The sequence below is a fragment of the Acomys minous genome, assembly GCF_964271855.1.
Source record: "Acomys minous genome assembly, chromosome: 16".
NCBI classification, from domain to species: domain Eukaryota; kingdom Metazoa; phylum Chordata; class Mammalia; order Rodentia; family Muridae; genus Acomys; species Acomys minous.
In genome coordinates, this window is record NC_140498.1 from 3,238,656 (window position 1) to 3,264,065 (window position 25,410).

General features: G+C 53.3%; 3 protein-coding genes across 3 annotated transcripts; all 3 read right to left on the reverse strand.

The window, feature by feature from the left end:
• Window positions 1-1,177: 1,177 nt before the first annotated feature.
• TMEM107 (transmembrane protein 107) lies at window positions 1,178-3,699 on the reverse strand. The gene is made up of 5 exons (XM_084760823.1): window positions 3,432-3,699; window positions 3,227-3,294; window positions 3,045-3,145; window positions 2,244-2,340; window positions 1,178-2,013 (listed from the first exon to the last, which is right to left on the reverse strand). The coding sequence occupies exons 1-5, from the start codon at window positions 3,516-3,518 to the stop codon at window positions 1,944-1,946; spliced, it is 423 nt and encodes a 140-aa protein (XP_084616949.1). The 5' UTR covers window positions 3,519-3,699; the 3' UTR covers window positions 1,178-1,943.
• Window positions 3,700-9,909: 6,210 nt separating this feature from the next.
• BORCS6 (BLOC-1 related complex subunit 6) lies at window positions 9,910-12,011 on the reverse strand. The gene has a single exon (XM_084761553.1). The coding sequence runs from the start codon at window positions 11,739-11,741 to the stop codon at window positions 10,623-10,625; it is 1,119 nt and encodes a 372-aa protein (XP_084617679.1). The 5' UTR covers window positions 11,742-12,011; the 3' UTR covers window positions 9,910-10,622.
• A 5,788-nt stretch (window positions 12,012-17,799) lies between these two features.
• Window positions 17,800-23,715, reverse strand: AURKB (aurora kinase B). The gene is made up of 9 exons (XM_084761544.1): window positions 23,496-23,715; window positions 23,249-23,322; window positions 21,308-21,410; window positions 21,148-21,199; window positions 20,716-20,907; window positions 20,361-20,499; window positions 19,836-19,984; window positions 18,919-19,093; window positions 17,800-18,463 (listed from the first exon to the last, which is right to left on the reverse strand). Exons 2-9 carry the CDS (start codon window positions 23,294-23,296, stop codon window positions 18,290-18,292), a joined length of 1,032 nt encoding a protein of 343 aa, XP_084617670.1. The 5' UTR covers window positions 23,297-23,322; window positions 23,496-23,715; the 3' UTR covers window positions 17,800-18,289.
• Between the last annotated feature and the right edge of the window lie 1,695 nt (window positions 23,716-25,410).

Below are 25,410 nucleotides of genomic sequence, written 5' to 3' on the forward strand. Positions count from 1 at the left end.
TTCTTATTTAGTTCTCTTTCATAAAAGTGCTTTGAGAGAGCCGGGCAGTGGTGATGCACGCTTCCCAGCACTCGGGAGGCAGAGGCAGGAGGATCTCTGTGAGTTCGAGGCCAGCCTGGTCTACAAAATGAGTCTAGGACAGCCAAGGCTACACAGAGAATCCCTGTCTCTAAAAACAAAAACAAAAACAAAACAAAAAAGAGAAACCTTTGAAAGGTTTGCCTGCCAAAAGGAGCAGGCTTTCTGGGGTCAGAGGGATCATGTGTCCTTGACTATCCAGTCAGCGGAGGGTAACACCGAGCTAGTGGCAGACAGCGCTGTCTCAGGCCCGCAGCTGCCTGGCAAGCCTTCCCAGGCTGAGCTCAACCTCCGGCCCCAGCTGAGGGCACTGATCTGAGGAACCGAGCATGGCACCTCAGGGCAGAGGAAGCAGCTTGTTCGTGGCTATGAGGACCAACAAGTTCCTGTTGTGTTGTTTGAGACAGGGTCTTGCTACGCAGCCCTGGCTGGCTGGAAACACACTGTGACCAGTTGGGACTTGAACCTGTGGCACTCCTACCTCTGCAGGCTGAGTGCTGGGGTTGTGGGCTTGCAGCACCATTTCCTGGTGGCTTTAGGAGGACTTCACCCAGAGCCCCAAGCTGAGCAAGTACTCACTTACTTACCGGAGAGCTGTACCTCCAGTGTAAACATAACCTACTTAAGTGCAAGTTCACACTGTTTAACTTAAATAATAGTTATGGTTTTTTCCAACTTCAGTAAGACACGCACAAAGGTGTGGCTGTGGACCTCCAGAGAGGCATACTCAGGCGTCTCAGCTGAGACACACGTTAACATTTTGGTGGTTCTCAAGTTACAACTTCAAGCGTTGCTAAGAAACTCCAAAGCCATTTTCTGTAGCACGCACCACCATCTACCAGCCGGCAGAGCGTCGGTCTCCGTGCCCAAAGCTGGGTGTGACTAAGCACATCTCAGGGTTGTGGTAAGGAGGCCATGGGATCGAAATCGTGAAGGGATGCTAAGGTCGCAGGGCAGACTGACGTCACCAGGAAGCATCTCCATGGTTACCGGTGTTGCCGCCTGGGGTACCACACTGAGGAGAGAAGGGCTGAGGCGAGCTGGGGTCCGAGCGAGCGGGCTGTGAGCATCTGACAGTCAACGCGTACAGAGCAGGTGCGATCGTCAGGGAATCAGACGGGAGCAGCCGGGGTGTTGTCGGGCCCCGGCCACGCGGAGGCGCTAATCAGCGGCTCATGCGGCTCCAATCATCACGTTCTATCTGCCCTCCGCGAGGAGGAACAGGTAAGGATTAACCTCCTGACGATAAGCAGCGAGCCCAGCCCATTCCTCACTAAGTAAAGACAGTTCCGGTTACAGGAGGGGTGAGAATATCACACTTCGCCACGAACCCAGCGACTCACGGTTCTTGCAACTCGACAGTAACACCGATCTGCAAGTCGGCTGGGAGTAAATTACTTTACATTCGGCGCCATAAAGGGAGAAACAAAATCCTCCCAGAATGCAATACTCACATAAGGCAAACTAGAAGCGATGTGAGCGGTGCTTATTTACATATCTCCGCCTACTTACTTCCGCCTACATTGTACCGTAAAAATCCAAATAGAAGCAGCACCTATTAGCTCATGTACAGCAAGGCCAGACAAAAAGCCTTTTTTACACCAGCTTCTTGGCGCAACTAATTGTCTTCTGAAAAATAGCATAAGCCTTGCTTTGATTATAAAATAAATTTATTACAAAGCTCTAGTAAAATTATAGCCCAAGATTTGAGAGATCTTATCCCAGCACTGCCACCCTCTGCTTAGAAGCAGTTGGGAGGGGCAAAAAACGGTAGAGCAGCAAACTGAAACCTATGCTTTCCTTCCAGCAATGGGAGGAAGCTCAGGTCGGGTTGTCCAGCCCTGGTCCCTAGATGCCGGCTGTGATCAGAAAGGTTTCTTTTTCAGCCCAAAGACAGCGATGAATAATGCAGTTTCCGTAATAGCCGGGAAGGCACTGTGAAAAGAAGGGGGTGAGTTCAGGGCCCCTGCCAACCCAAATACCCTCCTGGGTTTCGGGATGAGTATGAAACTTCTAAATACTACTGACTTCACAGGTGCTTTCAGGAAAGGTCTAGGTGGCGGGGCGGGGGGAGGGGGGACCTTCAGATTTGGGATAGACTTTTTGGGAAAGACTTTTCACCCCCGCCCCCCAATTCTAAACTACCCAGTTGCTGCTGCTGCTACCTGCAGAAGGCAAAAATGTACCAGTACGTGGTACACTCCCATTGCTCGAATATGAAGAAAGATAGGGCCACAGATGCGCTACAGTGGGCTGCAATGGCTTAAGAACACAGAGGAGTCAAGGAAAGCCACAGGTGGTAACGGGCACCTTTGCTATTTGGACTTGGGTTCACAGTCTTGTTTCCTTCCCATGAGGCAAGTACCAGAGCTGGCAGCCGTCGCTTCTGAATTTGCAGACAGTTATGCTTAGGAGGCTAGACCTGACCTTCCTCTGATGGGACCTCTCTCTCCTGAATACTTCTGGGCGGTTTTGTTTGTTTGTTTTTATGACAGGGTTTCTCAGTGTAGCCCTGGCTGTCTTGGAACTCACTATGTAGACCATGCTGGCCTCGAACTCAAGAGATCCCCTGCTCCCGACTTCCCTGGTGCTAGGATTACAAGGCCTACGCCGCCACACCCAGTCATGAAGAATCTTCCTAGGTGCTACATTTTCTTGGTTCCTTCTGAGTTCCCATAGCGCACTGCACACTCCTGCAAGCTCTTGTTTATTACACTGATTTACAGGAAGTGTACCATCCACCTCCCCTCAGGCGGGAGAAAATGGCTTTATTCCCGTCTGGCTCACAGCAGGGTTTAACAAATGTTTGAAGACTATTGATTCCCATATGCTGTCTAAAACCTCTCACCTAGAGAGATTCGGTTTGCCACCGAGGGCAGAGACTTGGGCCCAAAAGGTCTACAGAGGCAGAAAGGGGGTTGGTGGACAGGAGGCCCATGGGACCGCCGGGCAGGCAGCAAGGATACACAGAAGGCTCTGGGTGCTATTGAACATGGAAACTCCTGACAGGAAGCCGGCCAGCTCCACTGCAAAGAGGCCCAGAGTGAGACTGAGCGCTGCCACCAGTCTGCGGAGAGAAAAGGAGTTGGATCAGGGTTTCTGGGCGCTTCTGGAGACCCCTGCACTGTCCCCTGCCCCGCGGACTCACTGGACGTCCTGCTGCGTATAGTCCTCGGGTGTGAACTTGAGAGGCAGGCAAGCCTTGATGTTGCTTTCCTGGGGAGCCGGGCAAAAAAGAAAGAAATGGAGGGGGGGATGGGGTTGCGGGGCCGGGGAGGAGGGGACTGGGCTGAGCTGGGTCCACCCACTCGGGACAGGAGGGCGCGCGCGCGTCCTGCCCATCCAGGTCTTACCCGGGACCAGAACAAAGTGATGACAACCACCAGATGGGCCAGGAGCGTCAGGAACCGGGAGGGCACGAGCCCGGAGATCCGACCCATGGCCTCGGGAACCCCGAGCGGGGGGCCGTGGCTTCTGGGGCTGCAAGTCCGACGTGGGTCGGTCACTCAAGCCTCCCGGTCCATGCAGGGCCACATCTGTCTGTTTAAGCCTCCTTCCCGCGCGCTCAGGCGCCGCCCAGTTGCCACGGTAACTGCGTCCCGCACGCGCCACGCAGTTCCCCCCCCCCCCCCGTCCCTGAAGTCTCGCGATAGATAGATCCGAGTGGGGGCGGGGGAGCATCTGAAAGGGTGAAGAATGGAGGAGCTTGTGCATCCCTGGGCAGCTTGATCCAGGCCCGGATGCTGACCCACCATCGATTTCGCCCTCGCCCTGAGATGTCAGGCCCCGGACACTGCTCAGTTACTGACCAAGACCCTGTTGCTAGGATTGCTTGGCTGATTTGGGGCTTCGAATGAGAAAATCCCTGCAGATCGGAAAATTCTCACAGCCTTCACGGCTCCCAAACCGAACCCCCCCCCCCCCCCCCGCTGTCAGCGGGCCTCCCAGCCAGTTTTCTCCCCATTGCTTTTCTTTGTGCCTTTATTTACTCATTTAGTTTGGTTCTTCGAGCCTTGAGTTTCTGGACGCAAGCTTTGTAGACCAGGCTGGCCTCGAACTCATGGAGATCTGCCTGCCTCTGCCTCCCTAGTGCTGGCTGGCATTAACGCCACAGCTCACGCGGCTTTCTTTTACCGTTAAACTAATATAAAAGACAAGGCTCAGGCCTTTAATCCCAGCACTCAGGAGGCAGAGGCAGGCGAATCACCCTGAGTTCGAGGCCAGTTTGGTCTACAAAGTGAGTCCACGACAGCCAAGGCTACACAGACCCTGTCTCTGAAAACCACACAAAAGAAAGAAAGAGAGAGAGAGAGAGAGAGAGAGAGAGAGAGAGAGAGAGAGAGAGAGAGAGAGAAAGGAAAAGAAAGAAAAAGAAAAAAAATTGTAGAAGTGGCCCAGTGGTTAATCCCAGCACTCAGAGGGGGCAGATCTCTGTGAGTTTGAGGCCAGACTGGTCTGCAAAGTGAGTTCCAGGGCTACATGGAGAAACCCTGTCTCAAAACAACGAAGAATGCTCTTGTTAAATTCAGTTCTCAGCATCCATATTGTAGCTCACAACCTATTCTGGTAACTTCACACACGCACACACGCCAGGCTCAGTGGTGCAAAGCTTTAGTCCTAGCACTCTGGAGACACAGATAGGCAGGTCTGGGAGTTCAAGGCCAAAGGCACACAGTCAGACTCTGTCCTTCCACACACCCATCCCCCCAAAAAAAGTCTTTAAAAAAGAAGTTTGTTAATTTAATCAAGCCACCTCTTAGCTCCATGTGGTGGCGCATGCCTTCAATCCCAGCTCTCAGGAGGCAGAGGCAGGTGGATCTTTCTGAGTTTGAGGCTAGCCTGGTCTACAAATCAAGTCCAGGACAGCTAAGGCTACACAGAGAAATCTTGTCTTGAAAAACAAAACAAAAAACCCCAAACAAACAAATGTAAATGTCCTTTGGATTTTGTTTGAGACTATGTAGCTCTGGCTGTCCTGAGACTCACTGTGTAGACCAGGCTGGCCCTCAAACTCACAGAGATCCTGTTGCTTCTGTTTCCAGAGTGCTGGGGTCAAAAGTGTTTACCACCACACCCAGCTACATTTATTTATTTATATGAGAGGTGAGGGGTTTGTATTCGCTATCAACAGAAGCTAAGAGTGTTGGGAAACATACAAACATGCTTAGGGCACAGAGGAAGGCACGGGAGAGTTGGTGTCCCTTCCTTCGCCCCAGCTTCTGAGGCGGAGCTCCCTGGTGGTGCAGCTGACGACCTTTCCCACCGGTCCCAGACAAAAGGAGCTGTATCACGGGACAGCGGGTGAGGAAACCGTAGGACGTGCTTTTGAAGATTTCCCAAGATCCAAGGGCAGAAGTCAGCCCTGGGGAGATCTGGGGAAACAGCATTCCAGACGGAGGGAGGAGCGAGGGCTAGATCATCACCCTGTGCGCTTGCGGGGACCAAAAGGAAGCCCCAGGGTTCCGAAGTCTGCGGAGGGGAGAAAAGGTCAGAGTGACGTTGGAGAAGTAGACGGAGCTAAATGGTCTCAGCTTCTGCGGATATGCAGAAAGACACAGCCAGATTTGTAGTCTGGACTCTGGTTGTAACATGGGAAAAATAGATTTTAAAGTAGAAGATGAATGAGAATGGTAGGAAAGAAACTTCTAGAAGGGACCCGTGAGGGTGGGGTCAGGGCGGAATCAAGCAAGTGGATCGGAGTAGAAGGAATCATATCAAGAAATGCTACTTTGTTATTATTTTAAAAGACAGGGTCTTTATTGTTTTATTTATTATTATTTAATTATTATTTTGTATTATTTTTAAAAGGACAGGGGTAGTCCTGGCTGGCCTGAAATTCACTGTAAACCCTAGGGTGGCCTTGTACTCCACGGCAGTCTTTCTGTCTCAGCCTCCCAAGTTCTGAGATCTCTAGCATACGCCATGACCCATGAGAAATTAAGAGGAAAAGGTCTGGGTCTGGCTACGGGATCAGGGGGTGGTAGCATCTGGACGTTTGGAGTCTTCTGTTTATAGTAGGCTTCCACCCAAAGGGGCCCTCCTAGACGGTAGAAACTTCATGTAATACGGTAATAAAACTAAGTGAGCAGTGTAGGCCAGTCCTATCGGCTCCTCTCTCTCTCTCTCTCTCTCTCTCTCTCTCTCTCTCTCTCTCTCTCTCTCTCTCTCTCTCTCTCTCTCTCTCTCTCTCTCTCTCTCTCTCTCTCTCTCTCTCTCTCTCTCTCTCTCTCTCTCTCTCTCTCTCTCCCCCCCTCCCCCCGCCCCTCGCCTCCCCCATGACCTTAGTTCTCAGAAGGCTGCCCTAGAAAAGCTGTTTCTGAGTTTTAGTTTTAGTCCCACCCTGTGGCCATAGGAGGCACTACAGGTGACTAACGCTCTTCAAATGGCTTCTCGCTTCAGGTCTGGGACTTATCTCTCCTAATAATTGTGGGGTGAACACACACACACTCGCGTGCGGTGTCGGGGGGCGAGAAAAGGAGAGAAAGAGAGAGGAGAGTATCTGGGATTTTAAAGACAGGAACCAGGAAAAGTGACCCAGAACGTTATCTGATGGTTTAAATCGCCCCCGTTTTGGAGGGAACGTAAGCCTACGCATCACTGAATTTGGGGCGCGAGTAGGGGCTCTATGCTGCTTATGAAGTCTGGGCACAGGCATTCTATGCAACACATGCTGGCAGCCTGTTGGCGGCAACGTGCCGGGCACCAGGCTCACCCCGGATTTGCTGGGTTGGTCCCCAGATCAGTTGCTAGGAATGGATTCGCTTTGGCAGCCTGTCCTACAGCATCAGGCGTCACGGAGGAGGCCTACGCCACCATCTCCAGAAAGAGCTTGTGATCCCCGAAAACAATGCTTTCGCCCTGTATCTGGGAGTCTGCGTGGCGGGGACGCCCAGATCGCTTAGGACCAAGGGGCCCAGTCTACCTGGACCAAGGAGCAGGACCTTCCTGCGCAATGCATGGGGATATCTTAACCTAGGTCCCCTCCACGCTCTGGCCAGCTTGTCCACAGCTGCTCCCGTGTCGGCGGCCCACGGTGGGCGCTGCTGCGACTCCTCCACTTCCTCAGGCCGGGTGGTGCTGCAGCTCAGGAGGGAGTGCCCCTAGCACATCGCAGAGACGCCTGCGAACTGGCGCGTGGTCTGGGACCCAGCGCGGGTCCCCAGGCCGCCATCTGCACGTTTCGATTTTATTTTTATAATGATATTAACCATTTACATGATCCCAAAGCAAAAATATACAAGGTAGTCACCGAGAGAGACCTCCGTGTCCCTCTCTTACCACACACAAACCATTGCATTCGGGTTTTTTTTGTTTTGTTTTGTTTTGTTTTTTTGCCATACTCCATCAAATACAAAAGAACTGGCCTCGAGCTTGGAGTATAGCCAGGGACGTGCTGGCATACCGCCGCGCCAGCTGTTAGTTTGTTTTCCTTTTCTAGACGGTGCCTCGCTAAGCAACCGAGGCTGGCCTTAAATTTGAGATGGTTCCGCCTCACCTGCCTCTAGTTGCGGGTATTACAAAGCTCGCCACCACACCCAGGACTTTATTCACTATTATTTTAACGGAAAACAAAAGGTTGTTTCTTTTTGCGGTTGCTTGTTTAAGAAGACAAGGTCTCCCCGTACGGCCCTTGGCTGGCCCGGAGCTCATGATGTAGAGCAAACTGGTCCCCAGCTCACAGAAGTCCCTGCCTCTCCCGCTCAGCGCTGGGTTTGTAAGCTCGTGAAAGGGAGGAGAGAGAGGAGAACCGGACAGGGTGGGGCGGCTGCTCGCTCTGAGGCGTTCAGTCTGCGTTTTCCTCCAAGGGGAGAAGCTCCATTTTAGGGGTTTTCAGGAACATTTAAAAAAAAAAAAGTCATCGGAAACGCGTGGGTGCGTGGGGGTGTCTTCCTATAGCAGTCATGAGGTGACCTGTCCTCGGCTGTGGCCGGCCGGCCTCGTGGCGCAACGGTAGCGCGTCTGACTCCAGATCAGAAGGTTGCGTGTTCAAATCACGTCGGGGTCAGCTCCTCTTTTACGGCCCATGCACTGCATTGACTTTCGTTCGATTTCCCTTATTTTTGTCCAATGATCAAAGGAGAAGCATCTCTTAAAGAGCAAGGACGGGAATGCTCGGGAGCCCTACGGTGATGCCTCCTTGTCCGTATATCTCGGGAGTGTTTGGGGGGACAAATCAAGGTAATTCTGGGCAGAGAGGAGGAGCTTTCGGAGTTCGTCGCCGCCCAGAGGTCGCTGCATCCAGCGGTGCTTCGGGCAGAATTCCTGGGGACGCAGGGAGAGCGGCGCTAGGCTGGAGGAGGAGTGCAGCTCTCAGAGAAGCCAAAGTGCCACCTGCCCGTGTGGACGAGGTGGCCGAGTGGTTAAGGCGATGGACTGCTAATCCATTGTGCTCTGCACGCGTGGGTTCGAATCCCATCCTCGTCGTGTGTAGCTCCTGAAGTCTACATTCAGTTTTGTGTCTAGAGACGGACGAGGGCTGCCGTGCCGTGACCGGGTCTCCGAGTCAGACGCCCCCGCGTCTCCCGGCGCTCGCTCGGCGATACCTTTTCCTCCCCCTCCGCCCGCCGGCGTTTCCTGGTCGTCCCTGTGCCCTGGAACTGACCTGGCCAAGGAGTGAAGGTGTCACGACAACATGTGGGCGCCGTGGCTTAGTTGGTTAAAGCGCCTGTCTAGTAAACAGGAGATCCTGGGTTCGAATCCCAGCGGTGCCTTTGTGGGTTACTTTTTTTTTTTAAGGGTTGGAACCTGGATGTCACGTCACGCCCATCCACTCACTACTCAGTCTCTGGCGTCCTGTAAATTTAGAAGTAGGAGCTTGAACAGCCTTCCCCTCCTTGAACCTCCTTTGCGCTTCGACAGGCAGTCAAATGCCAAAATCTCTATCTCTCTCTCTTTTTTTTTTTTTGAGTTCGTCAGAATTGCAGTTTGATTGCTAACTTGAGTAAGTACCCTCCTAGCTAGTTCGGAGACTCCATTCTTCCATCTTATGAAATGGTTTAAATTTTTTCCTGGCACATGTAGGTACGTCTCTCCATTTACATAGCTTTAAAAGTTACACACACTCGCACCTGGCCGGTTAGCTCAGTTGGTTAGAGCGTGGTGCTAATAACGCCAAGGTCGCGGGTTCGATCCCCGTACGGGCCAGTATCTAGACCTTTTTTTCCCCTATTATTTTGTTTGTTCAATGTGAGTAGTTTATCACCCGCTATTATGAGATAAATTCTCAGTTCGGGTTTTTCTGATATTCACCTTTTAACAAGACAGCCCTACCAATTTCTATTATCTTCTGAAAGGATGATGTCTGAGAAAATGCCCTACAGCAGTCTTCCTAATGTACTGGAATGCTTTCCAAAGTGCGGGAGTGTCTTGTGGTGCGGGAAACTACTTTTGCGACCTTGGAGAGTTTATGATCATAACATATAGCTCATGAATGTATATGCAAACTGTAAGAAGACAGCCTTTGCGACTGTGACAGAACTGTCTCAAATCTACACGTGACTGATTAGCACAGAGGTCAGGGATGGAGCTGACAGGACTTCACGTATCTTCTCTCAGCACTCTGCCCAGCGTCTGCCTGTCCACGGGGGGGGGGGGGGGGAGAAGCCCTGTCCCCTCGAGACCCATGCCTGTGTTTCTCCTTTCAGTGGCTCTTTGGGCCCCTTGTGAAATTACCTGCTTCAGATCTGACTCGTAACCTTCTCCATCTAGGCTGAGATTTCCTCCTCGGTATCCCCAGTTCCCACCCGGGGAGCTCCGTGGGCCATACCCGCTTCATTCTCATTCCGTTGGCTTCTCGACCCCTTTGACCCCCACACAAAAACAGGCTCAGCCTTAGCAGCAGCAGCAGCAGCACTTTAATTCCACAAAAACTCAGAAAGCCAAAACTCATTAGAACACTCCACAACAGGTGGTTTTCCAAACCAGCAACAACTCTACCTGAACCCTGAGCGCAGCGAGACGCCTCCCACTTCACGCCCTCCGCCATGAAATGTGCTCCTGTTAGCTCCAACCCGGGACACTGTAGGGGACCGGAGGGAAGAAGCAGGGCGTTAGGCAGGCGCGCGCCCTCACCTGCATGGTGTGTGGACAAGGAGCGATCGAGTCCCTAAAGCCCCTGGCACCTGAGGTGTGTGACCACTGGAATCCCGAGAGCGGCCGCGGGGCTGGGGCCTCTCCTGTTTTCTTTCTCATCACACCTGGGGGCGTGCCCCGCCCTCCAGCAGAGCTCTAAGGGCCTGCATTCCCCAGGACGCGCGCTCCAGCTAGGGAGAAGAGTTGGGAAGAGCAGGGTAGCTAGAGATGGTTAACTGAAAAGAAGCAGGGCTACGTCCCTTCCCACCAGGAAAACCTTACAGCTTTCCCCCATTCACACCCCTTAGGCTTAGAACGGGCACAGGCCACCTAAATGCCCGTGGAAGAACCTCCAGTGCGCAGGCCTCTCCTCAGCAGGCAGCTTCCTCCAGGGCTCCTTGAAGAATCCTTAGGGTCCTTACTGGACCCTGGGCTTGGCCAGGTTAGGCGTGGCCTCCCCTCCGTGCTCCTGGTCACTTGCACAGGGCCTCCAACACCTCCAGAGTGCGCCGGATGTCTCGGACTTGACGCGCCAAGCCCTGAACCGGCTGCAGAGCGCGCTCCAGCTCCTCGCAGCGCGCGAGCAAGGTGTACATGCCCTTGATGCTCATGTCCACCGCTTCGCCCAAGGAGTCCACGGCGTCGCGGTAGGTCTGGATGCAGCCCACGCTCAGGGCCGTCAGCTCCTGCACCGCGCCGCCCAGCCCGCGGAGCAGACGGTCCACCCTGCCACCCAGCTCGCGACTCAGCCGCTCCAGATCCCTCAGCACGTCCGGGTCGATGGGAGGGATGGTAGGGGTCGGTGCGGGCGTGAGGCAGGGCCGCGCGGAGGCAGGGGCAAGCGGCGGCGCCGAGCCGCTCAGCCGGATCTTCAGTTGCAGGTTGTTGGCGACGAAGTGGGTAAGGTCGCCGTGGCGGCTCACCGTGCCCTCGAGCTCTAGGGGGCTGGAGATGGTGGCGCGACGTCCTCCACCCGCCCCAGCCTCGCCACTCGCCGAGGATCCCCCTCCTCCTCCTCCTCCTCCTCCGCCGCCGCCACCGCACGCCCCGCTCAGCCCGTCCAGGCTGCGGCTGTCCTGAAGGCGGCTGGGGAACGAGCGGCCAGCCCTCCCGGCGGCCGCCGCCTCCTCCTCCTCCTCCTCGTAGTCTTCACCCTCTCGCTGCGATGGATCCACGTTCATCTCGACGCCTCCGGGGCTCCCCCGACGGCGGGCCCTCGGGGCGGGAGGCTGGTGGTCCTCGCTGGGCTCCGGTTCCTGGGGCCAGGAGGACGGGGGCGGGGCGTGCTCGGAACCCGGCGGCCCCCGGCGGCCCCCGGCCCCTGTCGGCGTCGCCCCGGAGCCAGGCTTGTCTTCGCAAGCGTCCAGCTCCGGCCGGTGGACGATGCTGCCGCTCGACATCTTCGGGGCCGCCCGGGGGTGGCGGCTCGCGACCCCAACGCTCTCAGCCTCTTCCTCCCCGGACACCCTCGGGACCGAGGGCGGCTCCGAAGGCGTCCGGGACGCCCTGCCGCTGAAGATCGTCGCCGGATGGTCAGCTCCGCCGGCCGAAAGGTCCGGCTCGGGCCCGAGCTGGGCCCCCGCGGCCTCCATACTGAGGGCGGGGGCCGGAACCGCGCGTTGGTCGGCCGGGCTCCGCGGCAGCGTCGGCGCCTTTAAGGGACGGAGGCGGAAGCGCGCCGATTGGCTGCCGGTACGGACAGGAAGGACTCTGTGATTGGTCGCCGCCCCAGGAAGTTCCGGAAGAAGAGCTGTTATTGAACTGCGGGGCGCACGTGAAAGCCTGTCGGGTCGGGGCTAGGAGGTGACAGCTGCGCTCGCCGCCCCGCCCTTTCTGGTTACTGATGGCGGAGTGTGTGTGTGTGTGTGTGTGTGTGTGTGTGGTGTGTGTGGTGTGTGTGTGTGTGTGTGTGTGACCCACGGACGCCCGAGTCCGTGTGTGTGTGTGTGTGAGACAGCTGCGCTCGCCGCCCCGCCCTTTCTGGTTACTGATGGCGGAGTGAGTGAGTGAGTGAGTGAGTGTGTGTGTGTGTGTGTCAGTCACCCACGGACGCCCGAGTTCGTGTGTGTGTGTGTGTGTGTGTGTGTGTGTGTGTGTGTGTGTGACCCACGGACGCCCGAGTCCGTGTGTGTGTGTGTGTGAGACCCACGGACGCCCGAGTCCGTGTGTGTGTGTGTGTGTGTGTGTGTGTGTGTGTGTGTGTGTGTTTTGATGGCGGAGTGAGTGAGTGAGTGAGTGTGTGTGTGTGTGTGTGTGTGTGTGTGTGTGTCAGTCACCCATGGACGCCCGAGTCCCGCGGGGGCGGAGCTTACCGATCCAGCCCGACTGGGGTCGCTTCTTGGCACGGGAATACTTTAATCCGCTTGGATGCGCAGGGTTGAGCCGGACCTAGCTAGGTAACCGAGAAAGAAAGGCAGAACCAAGAGAGAGCCAGGCTTCCCAGCGGGACGTGCCTGCCTGCCTGCCTGGTCAGTCTGAACCACCCAGAGCGACTCCCTGCGGACACAATTGCAGCAAGGCCTGTGGACTTGCCCGTGCTTTTGCCACTCTGCGGGCTCCTGTCCCCCCCTGCGTAGAGCGACTCTCTCATTGGATATGTGATTTTTTTTTGTCACTAGAGAAAAAATATTCCACAGATGAAAAGATCAGAAGTTTTGATAAGCGCTCTCGGGGAAGTAAAGGGGCGTGACTGAGAGTAAAGTAGAGCTAGTTAGGCGAGGCCTCGCCGGTCGGGAAAGGCCTCTGATGGAAGACTCAGCTGTTAAGAGCATCCGAGTCATCTTGCTGGCGGAGGGAAGATGAGCTTTCCGAAACCGCCGGGGCTCACAGGGTGGAGGAGAGACAGAGAGAAGACACTGGGGCTGAAATAATGAGGAGAGAGAGGGTTTCCACCATCGAGACCGAAGAGTCTGGCCTCGAGGGGCCACGTCTCTCAGGGCACACTGTAGTTCCCGTAGCGGGCAGAGATTCTTCCCAAGGGCAGTGGTACAGGAGACAGATGGTGGGAAAGTTGTCAACTACAAAATGCAACCGGAGCTCTGAGTTGTTGTTGTTTGAGACGTGGTTCGTCTGTAACAGAGCCTTGGCTGCCCTGAACTCGCTTTGTAGACCAGGCTGGCCTCGAATTTACAGAGCTCCTGCTGTCTCTGCCTTCCCAGTGCTGGGATTAAAGGGGTAGGGAGGCCGCGCCCCTTACGTTCCTGCTTTTGAATCGGAATTACTGTGGATAATCACTGCAGAATCATTTCCTTTTTGCCAGCACCAACACTGACCTTTGCAGTACCCTGCACCCTGCCTTTACTCTGTTGCGTTCTTGCTTGCTTATTTATTTATTTATTTATTTATTTATTTATTTTGAGGTCCTTTTTCTTTCAAAGAAGCCATCTTCTGCAAGTCTTTTGACTTCTCCTTCTCCTCTTCTTCTAAACATAACCCCGGGAATCATAAAACATGACAAAAATATGTCTTGTCACTACCAAAATGGGTTTTGAGTTAAAACAAGATGACATTTGGTATGAGAGTCAATATACATCTTGGCTATTTTCTTTTCCTTTCTTTTTTGCCTAATATATTTTGCTGAAAAAATGTTTCATATGATATACTATAACCGTGTTTTCCCTCCCCCAACTCCTCCTTAACTCCCTACCAGCCCAACTGTAAGCTCTTTCTCTATCTTTCAAAAGCAAACAAGCCAAAACCAAAACAAAAAAAAAAAAAAAAAAGCAGAACAAGAAACACACACCCCAAAAAAGTACAAAAATGAAAATCAAAACCAAGCAAAAGACTAAGACAAAATATACATGCATCTATATGCCCAAAGCAAAATGAACCAGAAAGTCCATAAAACTTTCTCTGAGTCGGTGGTGTGTTAGGTGCCTACTCCTGAGCGAGGGGCCTGCAATAGAATGTGACTGGTTAATCAAGGAGGCTGCTCAAGGAAGCGGACTTCCCTTTGCCTGTAGGTGTGAACTGCAGGGAGGGGTAGGCCTTTCTGTCTGCTCCCCTCTCCGTGCTGGGACCCCCCATCTGGCTTGAACCTGTGCGGGCCTGTGCGTTCTGCCACAGTCTGTGGGGTTTGCTGAGGATCTCATTTAGGGTTGAGTGCTTCAGTCTCTCACTCTGCACATTGTCCGGCTGTAGGTCTCTCGCTGAGTTCCCATCTACTGTGAGAAGAAGCAGCGACTCTGATGTGGGCCGGGCAAGGCGCTGATCTGTGGGTACAGCAGTGTGTAATTAGGAGTCATTTTATCGATGTGTCCCTTTAGTAAAGTAATGGTAGTAGGTTTTCCCCTAGGCCCATGACTTATTTCGTCAGATTCTTGGCCATTTTCGCCATTGTCAGGTACGGCGTGTTCCAGCTCATGGGGTGGTGAACCTTAAACCTAATCAAAAGCTGGTTGTTTCCATAACACGCGAGCCACTGTTGTACCAGTGTATCTTGCACACGGGTTGTAGGGAACACTGTAGCTGGGAGATACTGATGCCTGCCTCCTCCTCTGACAGCATGCAGCCTGCCGTCCAGTACCATCAGTGCGAGTCAGATGGGTGACGCTTCTTCTTAGGCACCAGCTTGACCTCTCTGTGTTCCTTAACACAAGCAGGCATTGTTTTTGGCAATGGGGACTTGCCATCAGGTTGTGGGGAGTAACCTATAGCCTTAGCGATAGCCTTTGATTTTTTTATGGGGTTCCAACCACTCAACAAGCTTTGCCTGTGCCTGGCACTGGAGGTTTTACGTGGTGGCCTAAGATAGTTGGAACATTGTCTTCTGTACGGTTGGGAGGCACCATGTGGTTGAAGGGAATAAGGACCGTTGGAAGCACAAGCATTCTCTTACCTGCTGGGCTATCTCTCCATCCCAAATGTATACTTTTATGGGGTTGAAAAGTTATGGGGTTGCATGAGACTCAAATGTTCACGCCCACAAATATGGGATGTTAGAAATCTTGGTCCCCAGGGAGGCCCTATTGCAGAGGGCGGAAACATTAAGAGCTAGGGCCTAATGGGAACTTCCTGGGTCACTGAGGAGGAGGATGACTTCAGACAAGACTGGGTGTCTCTTGTTCCTGTCTTTTGCTTTCTGGCCCATGAAATGATCTGTTTTTGTTTTACTGTGTGCTCCTTCCATGAGGTGCTGTTGTGTTCCTGGCCAACCAAGCCGACTGCCTCAGATGTTTGTTATAACAACAAGAGGCTAATGAATGCACTCGTTCACCACCTGGAGTTGTAGGATTAAGGCCTCCAGTCTGAGGGTCAGACAGGCCAGCCACCATCCCTGTGCATCAAAGCCCTGGGGCAAAAGCCAGAGCTTTAATCCTGGCATTTAGCGGAGGTGGGGTGGTGGATCTCTGTGAATTTGAGGTCAGATGGTCTATGTAGACTTCCAGGCCAGCTAGGCCCCAGCCTCCTCACATGCTCAGGTCTACACTTTGGAAGTTAAGAGTCTACTGCAGGGCATGAGGTAACCAGCCCTTCTAGCAGGAGCTGGGAATCTGGTCTGTTCCCAGCACTAGGCATCATCACCAGGCAGCGGATGGTGGTCAGGAGGTGCCTCATCCCAGGGGCAGGATCCTGGGGTACTGAGCCCCAAAGGAGGAGGAAGATGGGCATTAAAAGAATGAAGCAGAGACAACAGTTACCGTAGTGACCTGGTTTTGTTTCCTGAGATGAGGGTTCTCCATGTAACCCTGGCTGTATGTAGACCAGGCTGGCCCCAAACTCACAAAGATCTGTGAGCCTCTGCCTCGCAAGAGCAGGCATTAAAGGTAGGTGCCGCCACCCCCTTTCTTGCCCGAGTGAGCTGTTAACAGCTTAGTTAAGCATCCTTTCCTCTGGGCTGCTTTCCCCCACCCCAACTACATAAAATCACGAAGTTCCCTTGTTTGTTCTCAAAATGTAATTGTATTCCGGAATCTGCTGTCTGACTGCGTCACACACATGTAATCTCCAGCTCATCGGGATCTGGATTAAGACTGCACAGGCCAGGTGGTGGCAGCACATGCTTTCAGTCCCAGCATTCCGGAAGAGGCAGGGAGAGCTCTGAGTTCCAGGACAGCCAGGGCTACACAGAGAAACTCTGCCCACCTTACGGTACAGCTTTTTATAACTTATAACTTGTTTTTTTGTTTTTCAAGACAGGGTCTCTCTGTCTTAGCCTTGGCTGTCCTGGACTCACTTGCTTTGTAGACCAGGCTGGCCTCGAACTCACAGCAATCTGGACATTTTTATTTTTAAATGTGTATGAGTGTTTTGCCTGCATGTATGTATGTATGTATGTATGTATGTATGTATGTATGTATGTATATGCCTGGTGGCCTCAGAGGCCTGGATACCATGGAAGTTACAGATAGCTGTGCTCTGCCTCAGAGTCTTTGGAAGAGCAGCCATCACTCCAGTCCTCTGACTTTTTATTTTAGTTTTTGGGGCAGAATCTCACTATGTAGTCTTGGCTGGCCTGAAACTCACTATATAGACCAGGCTAGCTGAAAACTCAGCTATGCCTGAGTGCTAGGATTAAAGGCTTGTGCTACCCTAACTGGCCATCCTTGACTTTTTTTTTTTTCTCCCTGAGACAGGGTTTCTCTGTGTAGCCCTGACTATACCAGAACTTTCTCTGTAGACCAGGCTGGCCTTGAATTCAGAAATCTGCCTGCCTCTGCATCTGAGTGCTGGGATTAAAGGCATGAGCCAACACCATCCAGTGACCTTTTAATGTATTTATTTACTAAAGATTTCTTATTTATACAGTATTTTGCTTGCATGGCCAGAAGAGGGCACTAGATCTCATTATACGTGGGCATACATGTGGGTGCTGGGAACTAAACTCAGGACCTTTGGAAGAACAGCCAGTGCTCTTAACCTCTGAGCCATCTCTTCATCAACCCCCTTCTCTTAATAAGAAGCTTTAAGTGAAAACAGACTACTTTCTTACATGATCTATCCTGTTAAAGTTCCCTCCCTCTATCATCCCTGTTTGTCCTCACCTCTCTTCCCCTCCGTCTCTCATCAGAAAAGAACAGGCTTCTAAGAAATAACAACCAAATACGACAAAATAAAACATATTAAGATGAAGCACAAGCTTTCATACTTTAGTTGGACACAGCAACCCAACAGGAGAGTCCCAAGCGCAGGCATGAGGCTTTGATGGCATCATTGTGTCATGCCTCGAACCTCACATGTAGACCTCACAGTGACAAACCTGCCTCTGCCTCCCGAGTGCTGGGATTAAAGGCGTGCGCCACCCCGGCCGGCGCTGGTGATTCCTTTGATTTGGCCCCTAAGTGCATGTACTGACGGGCCAAACCAACTTGTTTTTTAGGTTTTTGCCTTTACAGTTTTTCTCATGAGACAGAATTTCTCTGTGTAGCCCCGGCTGTCCTGGAACTAGATCTGTAGACCAGGCTGGCCTCGAACTCACAGATCCACCTGCCTCTGCCTCCCTGCGTGGTGGAATTTATAAGCCACTACCACCTGGCTGCTTCACCATGTTGCCAAACTGTGCCAACTATATTTTAACTTTCAGTACAGTATTCAAAAATATGAAATATTTAAGACTTTATTATAAAATATGCTTTGCTCCACAGTTCAGTTTTCTGAACTGAAGATAGGCTAGGTTAAGCCAGGTTTCATAGATAAACTGTATTAAATACATTTTGGGCTTTTAAAAAAAGATTTATTTCTTATATATACAGTGTTCTGCCTGCATATGTGCCTGCATGATAGAAGAGGGCATCAGATCACATTATAGATGGTTGAGCCACCATGTAGTTCCTGAGAATTGAACTCAGGACCTTTGGAAGGCCAGTCAGTGCTCTTAACCTCTGAACCATCTCTCCAGCCCCTGTTGTTTTATTTTTTATTTATTTTGGTTTGTTTTTTGAGACAGAGTTTCTGTAGCCTTGGCTGCCCTGGACTCACTTTGTAGACCAGGCTGGCCTTGAACTCACAGCGATCCGCCTGCCTCTGCCTCCCGAGTGCTGGATTGGAGGCGTGAGGGCCCCGCCAGGCTGTTGTTCACCTGGTTTTGCCTGTGGAGATCAGAAGCGGGGCCAGAGCCCTAGAACTGGAGTTGGGGATAGCTGTGAGCTACTGTCCCCTTCCCCTGACACATGCACAGATACACAAACAAACAGGGGCGACATCAAGACGCAGGCTGAAGGGCAGAGGAAGGCAGCACCCTCCGGGAGTGGGCCCGGACCCAAGGGTGAGCTGAGACCTGCGCCAGGGGCAGCCGATCCGAAGGGTTATGTTTGAGCAGCTTTCGGATGAGGTCCTGCGCCCCCTCAGGCACTGAGGCGGGGAACTTCAGGTCCACCTGCAGGTGAAGAGAGGAGGACAGTTTCTGTCTGTGTTACACCGACTACATCTTCCTCTTCTACTCACTCTACCAGGACGTTTCTGCAACCCCAGAAGAGGCGTTATAGGCAGTGGATGGCTGCGGGGAGGATGGGATATTTTTATTTTTTTGAGTTGGACACGGGTAAGTTGCTGGTGTTTATGTAGGCAGCACTAGCCGGTCTTAGCGGGCTACAGAAAGAAAGAGGAGGACATGAAAGTGGGCAGGACACGTGCTGGGAAGGAGCCCAGGGGAGAGGGAGGGGCGTTTACGGGTGGACATGATTAGGGCTCACTGTGTGTGGGTAGGAAGTTGTCAGAGAATAAATAAAACGTATTTTCAAAACAGATTTTTTTTTCAGAGCCCTGTAAATCGACTGCCCGGCCCCAGACCCTGGCTTCCACACCACCACCCAGAGGCAAGCAGCTACCCACCCTGACAATCCGACGATACGTCTCACTGTGGTTAGGGCTCTCGAAGGGTGGGTTCCCCACCATCAGTTCATAGCAGAGCACCCCAATGCACCAGAGATCTACCATCTCATTATGCATGCGCCCCTCAATCATCTCTGGGGGCAGGTAGTCCAGGGTCCCACACATGGTCTTCCTCCTGGTGGGGTGAGGGAAGTGGCTGAGTTCCAGGAAGCAGACAGCTTCTCTGCTGGCACAAGGTCATGGTGCGATATAAATGCTGATTCCTGTGCCCCCCCCCCCCCCATATCTGGTGGCAAGCCTTGTTCTGAGAATCTCCTGTCTCAATGTCGTATAAACTCTGCACCCCAATTGTCCCCTGAAATGCCAACAAAGCAGCTTCCATCCACCTGGTCAGCAGGGGGCAGAACAGGGCTGGACTTCCTGCTCCCCCGGGGAGGGAGAGTAGGAGGAGGAAGCAAGGAGGTTCAGCCACTGGCAGAGGTCCAAGAAAGGTCAGGAGGAAGGAGCTGGAGTCCAGAAAAGCTATAAAGTGCAAGAACCACTGGGATCCACCCTGGGAGGAAGCCAAATTAGCTTAGAGAGTTAGGAATAATGAATAGAGCCCGGCGGGGTGGTGAACGCCTTTAATCCCAGCACTCGGGAGGCAGAGGCAGGTGGATCTCTGTGAGTTCGAGGCCAGCCTGGAACTACAAAGGGAGTGAGTACAGAACAGCCAGAGCTGTTAAACAGAGAAACCTTGTCTTGAAAAAAAAAAAAAAAAAAAGATATCACTATACCACATGTAGACAACCCCCAGTCTTCTGAAGGAACAAGCTACGGAGAATTTCTTTCGAATTGTCAGAGCCGCAGCACACCAGGGAGAGCCCTCCCCCTCCCCCTCCCGCACCCCCCCCCCCCGCGCCCCAGACCCACCATACCTCAGGGAGGGGGCGTGCACAGACCAGCCGAAGTCCGCAATCTTCAGCTCCCCCTGGAGACCCAGCAGCAGGTTCTCGGGTTTTATGTCTCTGTGGATCACCTTCTTCCTGTGGCAGTACATGAGGGCGTCCGCCACTTCCTCCATGATCTGCAGGGGCCCACGCCACAGGAAAATCAGGCCTCCAGCTCCCTTCCAGCAGCAGCCCCAGCCTCACAGGCCACTGCGCCCTGACCGTGGCCGCCCTGACCGTGGCCGCCCTGACCGTGGCCGTTCGCCCTGACCGTGGCCGCCCTCCCTGACCGTGGCCGCCCTCACCGTGGCCGCCCTCCCTGACCGTGGCCGCCCTGACCGTGGCCGTTCGCCCTGACCGTGGCCGCCCTCCCTGACCGTGGCCGCCCTCACCGTGGCCGCCCTCCCTGACCGTGGCCGCCCTGACCGTGGCCGTTCGCCCTGACCGTGGCCGCCCTCCCTGACCGTGGCCGCCCTGACCGTGGCCGCCCTCCCTGACCGTGGCCGCCCTCACCGTGGCCGTCCGCTGCTCATCGAAAGTTCGGTGCTTCTGTAGCTCCTTGTAGAGCTCCCCGCGGGGGGCGTACTCCAGTATCAGGTAGATCTTCCGCCGGTCGTGGAAGTAGTTGTAGAGCCGAAGGATGTTGGGGTGTCTGGGGCAAGGAGGAAGGAAAAGCTCCTTCAGTTTGCTTCTGGGGGCAGGGGGGGTGGGGGTGGGAGTGCGGCGGGGCGGGGGGGGGAGTGGGGGGGGCAGGGAGCGTGGGGTGGTGGAGAGGGGCTGGGGCAGGTGGTTCAGGTGGGTAAACAAGAGGGGGCTGGGCCTGCAGAAACAGTGACGCGAGGGCAGCAGGTGGGCAGAGGGCTCGTACTGCAGGTGCGCCTGGATTTCGATCTCTCGGCGCAGCTGGTGCTCCACGCCCTCCTTCTCAATCTGGGACTTGAAGAGGATCTTGAGGGCCACGATGAAATGGCTTCTCCTCTCCCGAGCCAAGTACACATTTCCAAATTTGCCTTTGCCCAGAGGACGCCCAATCTCAAAGTCGTCAATAGTGGGAGACCGCCTGATTAGAAAAGTGGCAGGGGGTGGGGTGGGGTGGGGTGGGGTGGGGTGGGTGAGGGGGTCAGCCAGCTCAGTGCTGACCGGCTTAGTTTCTCTCAGGTGTTTCTCTCTCCTTAACCACCTGCATTTCTCGCTAGCCCTACTCCCCTTAACTCCTATCCCCCACCCCTCACCCCCCATACCCACCCCCCATTTCTGCCTTGTCACTGTTAAGTCACCCGACCTGCCCTGGGGTACTTACAAGGCAGTGGAGGCCTGACTCGTGTTCTCGGTCAGCTTCCGGCCAGGGGTAGCTAAGGAGAGAGCAAGTGTGTTGAGTTCCTCCTTTGACGTTCTCACCGTATGCCCTCTCTTAGGTTCTGGTCCCTTTGAGCCAATGCCCTTCCCGTTGCCCCAGGTACCTGTGGACTGGCCATTGGAGCGGTTCATGAGGGCAAGGGCCGACATCACAGCAGGCTCCTTCCGCAGGACTCTCTGGGGCAGGGTCTTCAGGCCTGACTGAGACTGGGGGAGCAAAGGGTGGCTCTGAGGACGCCCTTGTCCCTCAAGGCCTGGCTGCAATGTGCTATGTGCAGCATTTCAGCTACCTGGGTTCGGTTTTGGTTTTTTCAGACAAGGTTTCTCTGTGTATTAAGCCCTGGCTGTTCTGAACTGGATTTGTAAGCCAGGCTGGACCCCAACTCACAGAGACCCGCCTCTCTCCACCCCTACCTTGTTACCTTGTTACAGTGTGTTACAGAACTCTTCCACTCGCTGGGCGGTGGCGGGCACCTTTAATCCCAGCACTCCCCAGCACTCCAGAGGCAGAGGCAGGTGGATCTCTAAATTCAAGGCCAACCTGGTCTACAAAGCAAGTTCCAGGACAGCCAGGGCTACACAGAGAAACCCTCTCTCAATAAGCAAACCAAACCGAACAAACAAACAGAAGAGCCCAACCATTAAGAGTTCAGAGAACAGCAGTGAAACACCATGGTTTGGCTGCCTAGCCCCAAGGTTCTGCTCATTGCTCCACGTGAAATGAGTTATTAAGAAACAACTTGCAGCCAGGCAGTGGTGGCACACGCCTTTAATCCCAGCACTCAGGAGGCAGAGGCAGGTGGATTGCTGTGAGTTCAAGGCCAGCCTAGTCTACAAAGCAAGTCCAGGACAGCCAGGGCTAACAGAGAAACAAAACAAAGAAACAAAATACCTGACAGCTAGGTGTCCTGGCTTAAGTAATAAAAATAAAAATCGAGGCGGGGTGTGGTGTGCACACCTCTAGTCCCAGCACCCAGGAGGCAGAGGCAGGGCGGTTGCTCTGAGTTCGAGGCCAGCCTGCTCTACAAAGTGAGTCCAGGACAGCTGATACTACACAAAGAAACTCTGTCTTGAAACAAAAAAACAAACCAAACAACCCAAGACAAGGGGCAAACGACTCCAACACTGAACAGTTTGCCTAACCCTGGTCCACACCTTCTCCAGCAGGACCCGGGCTGGGCAGTTCCACACACATTACCACATTCACCCAGGCCTGGGTAAGCGCCACACTGGTATTTAACCCTCTATAGTAGCACACCATAGGGACACTGAGGGACATTATGGTGGCCTTGGGCCTCGTCTTCACTCTCAAACTTCTCTGAGTACTGGACAGTTTCTTTTCATAGTGACCAAGGTAAAAGTAACCGTCTGTCTCGCTCAGACTCCACCCACTCTTGTCAGTTTTACCCAGTGCTTCCTTCAGCAAAAAACCTGGGACCAGGAAATGGATGGACTATCCAGAGTGCCCAGGTCCCCAAAGCAGCGAGCAGACTGTGAAGGGCTCTTCTTTTGCGGGGTAGGGCCCGGGGTCCCATCACGGAGCTAAGCTCATGACAGCTCATGACAGCTGTGCACCACTGTGCTTACCAGGCCATTTCTTCAGCCAAGAGAAGGCCCCAGGGAGTCTACACGCTTACCCCGGTGATATTAGTACAGACTAGCACCTACAATCGCGAGCGCGCGCGCGCGCGCGCACACACACACACACACACACACACACAGACACCATTTTAAATGTATTTGGATCCTTAGTTCCCACCACTCTCTAAGCTAAACTCCAGAGCTGCTGTGCATCTCGGTGGTCCATCAAAATTTGAAGCTCTGGGTTTTATAACTAGCATCATAAATAAGTATTTAGATTAGACCATTCCGGACCTTTTTGTCTATTTCCTGTGTAGTTAATTTTTTTTCATAGACCGGACTGGGCTCGGCAAACAAACGCCCGGGGGCACACACGTCGGAAGCGCTTAGCCGACCGGCCATCTGCAGGGTCTGGCATCTGCCTTCCGGGGTGCGGTGGGCAAAGGGTGTGGCCAGGACCTTACCGTCTGCAAGCGGTGGGGCCACGGGTAGGTGTTCTCCTTCTGAGCCATTCTCCAGGGGAAAAGCGGGAGGAGAGCTGGGCAGAGAGTGAACCCGCGCTGAGAAGCGGAAGGCGGGCAGGAGGCAGGTCTGCGGGGAGCGCACGCAGCCGAGGCCCGGGCGCACACCCGCGCCCCTCCCGGCACCCCTCCTCCTAGGCGGCTGCTGGCACGTGGACCCGCCTAACCCGAACCGGATCCCGTGGGTCACCTGCGCCCTCCGGAGCCCCCGGCGCAGCCGCTCTCCACTCCGCTGGGCGCTCGCACAACGGGAGAACCGGCCCCCGGAGCTCCGAGACCCGGACACGTTCAAATCTCCCTCTCTGAGCCCATTGGCTGATCCGCCACCGGGGCCCGCAGTCATTGGCTACGGCTCTTGTGACGTAGGTCGTTGGGATGCAAAGACGGTGCGGATGAGCAGGCCCCTTTTTTCTGGCTTGAGGCTGTGTCCCCATGCTCTTTTGTTTTCTGGTTTATAAACAAAACTAAATAAACTAAATATTTAAACTTGGCGATGGTGGTGTGCACGCCTTTAATCCCAGAACTCAGGAGGCAGAGGCAGGTTGCTCCGTGATTTCGAGGCCAACTTGGTCTAAAAGCGAAAGTACCTGGACAACCCAGGCTACACCGAGAAAACGAGGGGATGGAGGCGAGGTGGGGATGGATATAAGCCGGCGTGGAAGCGTGTCTCTAAGGCCCTAAAATAAAATAATAGAAAATAATAGAACGTATAAAATACGTTTTCAAAATAGTATTTCCGTGTGTGTGCGCGTGTGTGTGTGCGTGTGTGTGTGTTTAACTTTTGTTTTTTTTGTTTTTTGTTTTGTCAGACCCTACTGGCTAAACTATCTGGTTCGTATGAGAATTTAAATTCTGTCTTTAATATAATGTTCTTAAGTACAATCCTCTTTTACTATCGCCCCATGATATCCAAATCAGTAGATGCTGGGGTCCGTCGTACAAACAGGCACAATGTTGTACAATATGTTGTATATGACACAGTGTTTGCATAGGGTTTGTAATTCCCTGGGGTTCCATCACTAAGCTCTAGATCACCTAAATACCTAATACGATGGAAATACTGTGGAACAGCAGTAAAACCCCTGGTTAGGGAATATAATGCGGGCTTGGGGAGTCTACCACTCAATACAGACAGACGCACCCTGTGAGGTGAAATGGGTAGATGTGTAAGTCAGTCAGACAGACAGACAGACAGACGGCTGAATCCGTCGATGCAGACTTCATGAACGTGGAAGTTTTTTCTGGGCTCTCTGTTCTAGCTGTCTGTTTTGAATTTAGTTTTTGTTTATTTGAGACAAGGGCTCTCTGTTCAGCCCAGGCTGGCTTCTAATTCACTAAGTAGCCCAGGCTGGCCTTGAACTTCTAACCCTCCAGGACTGGGATTACAAACACACACTACCAGGCCCAGCTTGCTTGTTCCGTTTCTATTTTCTTCTTAAGTGTCCTTCAAGTTCCTAGAAAGAGCTTTCAGCCGGCGGATCTTTCTGTGCTAGTTCCCCGATAGCTGTGGTACTGGAACACAGTCCAAAAAAATCCCATCATGTGCCACATCCCTGGGGTAGGCACACTCAAATCCACTCTCCTGCAAAGGTTTGCTTGTGTGCCGTTACGATTTTGTTCTTTAAAATCCTTTAGGGTTTCAGCCCGGCGTGGTGGAGCATGCCTTTAATCCCAGCACTCGGGAGGCAGAGGCACGTAGATGGATGTGAGTTCAAGGCCAGCCTGGTCTACAAAGCAAGTCCAGGACAGCCAAGGCTACACAGAGAAGATGTGAGTTCAAGGCTAGCCTGGTCTACAAAGTGAGTCTAGGACAGCCAAGGCTACACAGAGAAACCCTGTCTCAAAAAACCAAAAAACAAATAAAAAAATAAAAATCCTTTAGGTTTTCTAATTCAAACAAGAGGCTTGTAATTCTAGAGGCAGAAGGATAGCCAGGACTTCCAGGCTAAAGCATGAATTATTCACTCCTAAAAGCCTGGCATGGCAGCGCACGCCTTTAATCCCAACAGAGGCAGGTGGGTCTCTGTGAGTTTGAGGCCAGCCTGGTATACAAAGTGAGTCCAGGGCTACACAGAGAGGGGTTGCGGGCAGGGGGCTTAAATTAA

What these genes read in the sequence shown, in the direction of transcription:
- TMEM107 (XM_084760823.1), bottom strand. Translation starts at nt 3,518, where the DNA reads ATGGGTCGGATCTCCGGGCTCGTGCCCTCCCGGTTCCTGACGCTCCTG. An exon ending in TAGCACCCAGAGCCTTCTGT is followed by an intron (nt 2,341 to 3,044) that starts GTATCCTTGCTG and finishes TGTGTTCTTAAG; the next exon opens with CCATTGCAGCCCACTGTAGC. An exon ending in TACATTTTTGCCTTCTGCAG is followed by an intron (nt 2,014 to 2,243) that starts GTAGCAGCAGCA and finishes TTCTTTTCACAG; the next exon opens with TGCCTTCCCGGCTATTACGG.
- BORCS6 (XM_084761553.1), bottom strand. Translation starts at nt 11,741, where the DNA reads ATGGAGGCCGCGGGGGCCCAGCTCGGGCCCGAGCCGGACCTTTCGGCC.
- AURKB (XM_084761544.1), bottom strand. Translation starts at nt 23,296, where the DNA reads ATGGCTCAGAAGGAGAACACCTACCCGTGGCCCCACCGCTTGCAGACG. An exon ending in ATGAGCAGCGGACGGCCACG is followed by an intron (nt 19,985 to 20,360) that starts GTGAGGGCGGCC and finishes GGGCCCCTGCAG; the next exon opens with ATCATGGAGGAAGTGGCGGA. An exon ending in CGTATCGTCGGATTGTCAGG is followed by an intron (nt 18,464 to 18,918) that starts GTGGGTAGCTGC and finishes CTTCACCTGCAG; the next exon opens with GTGGACCTGAAGTTCCCCGC.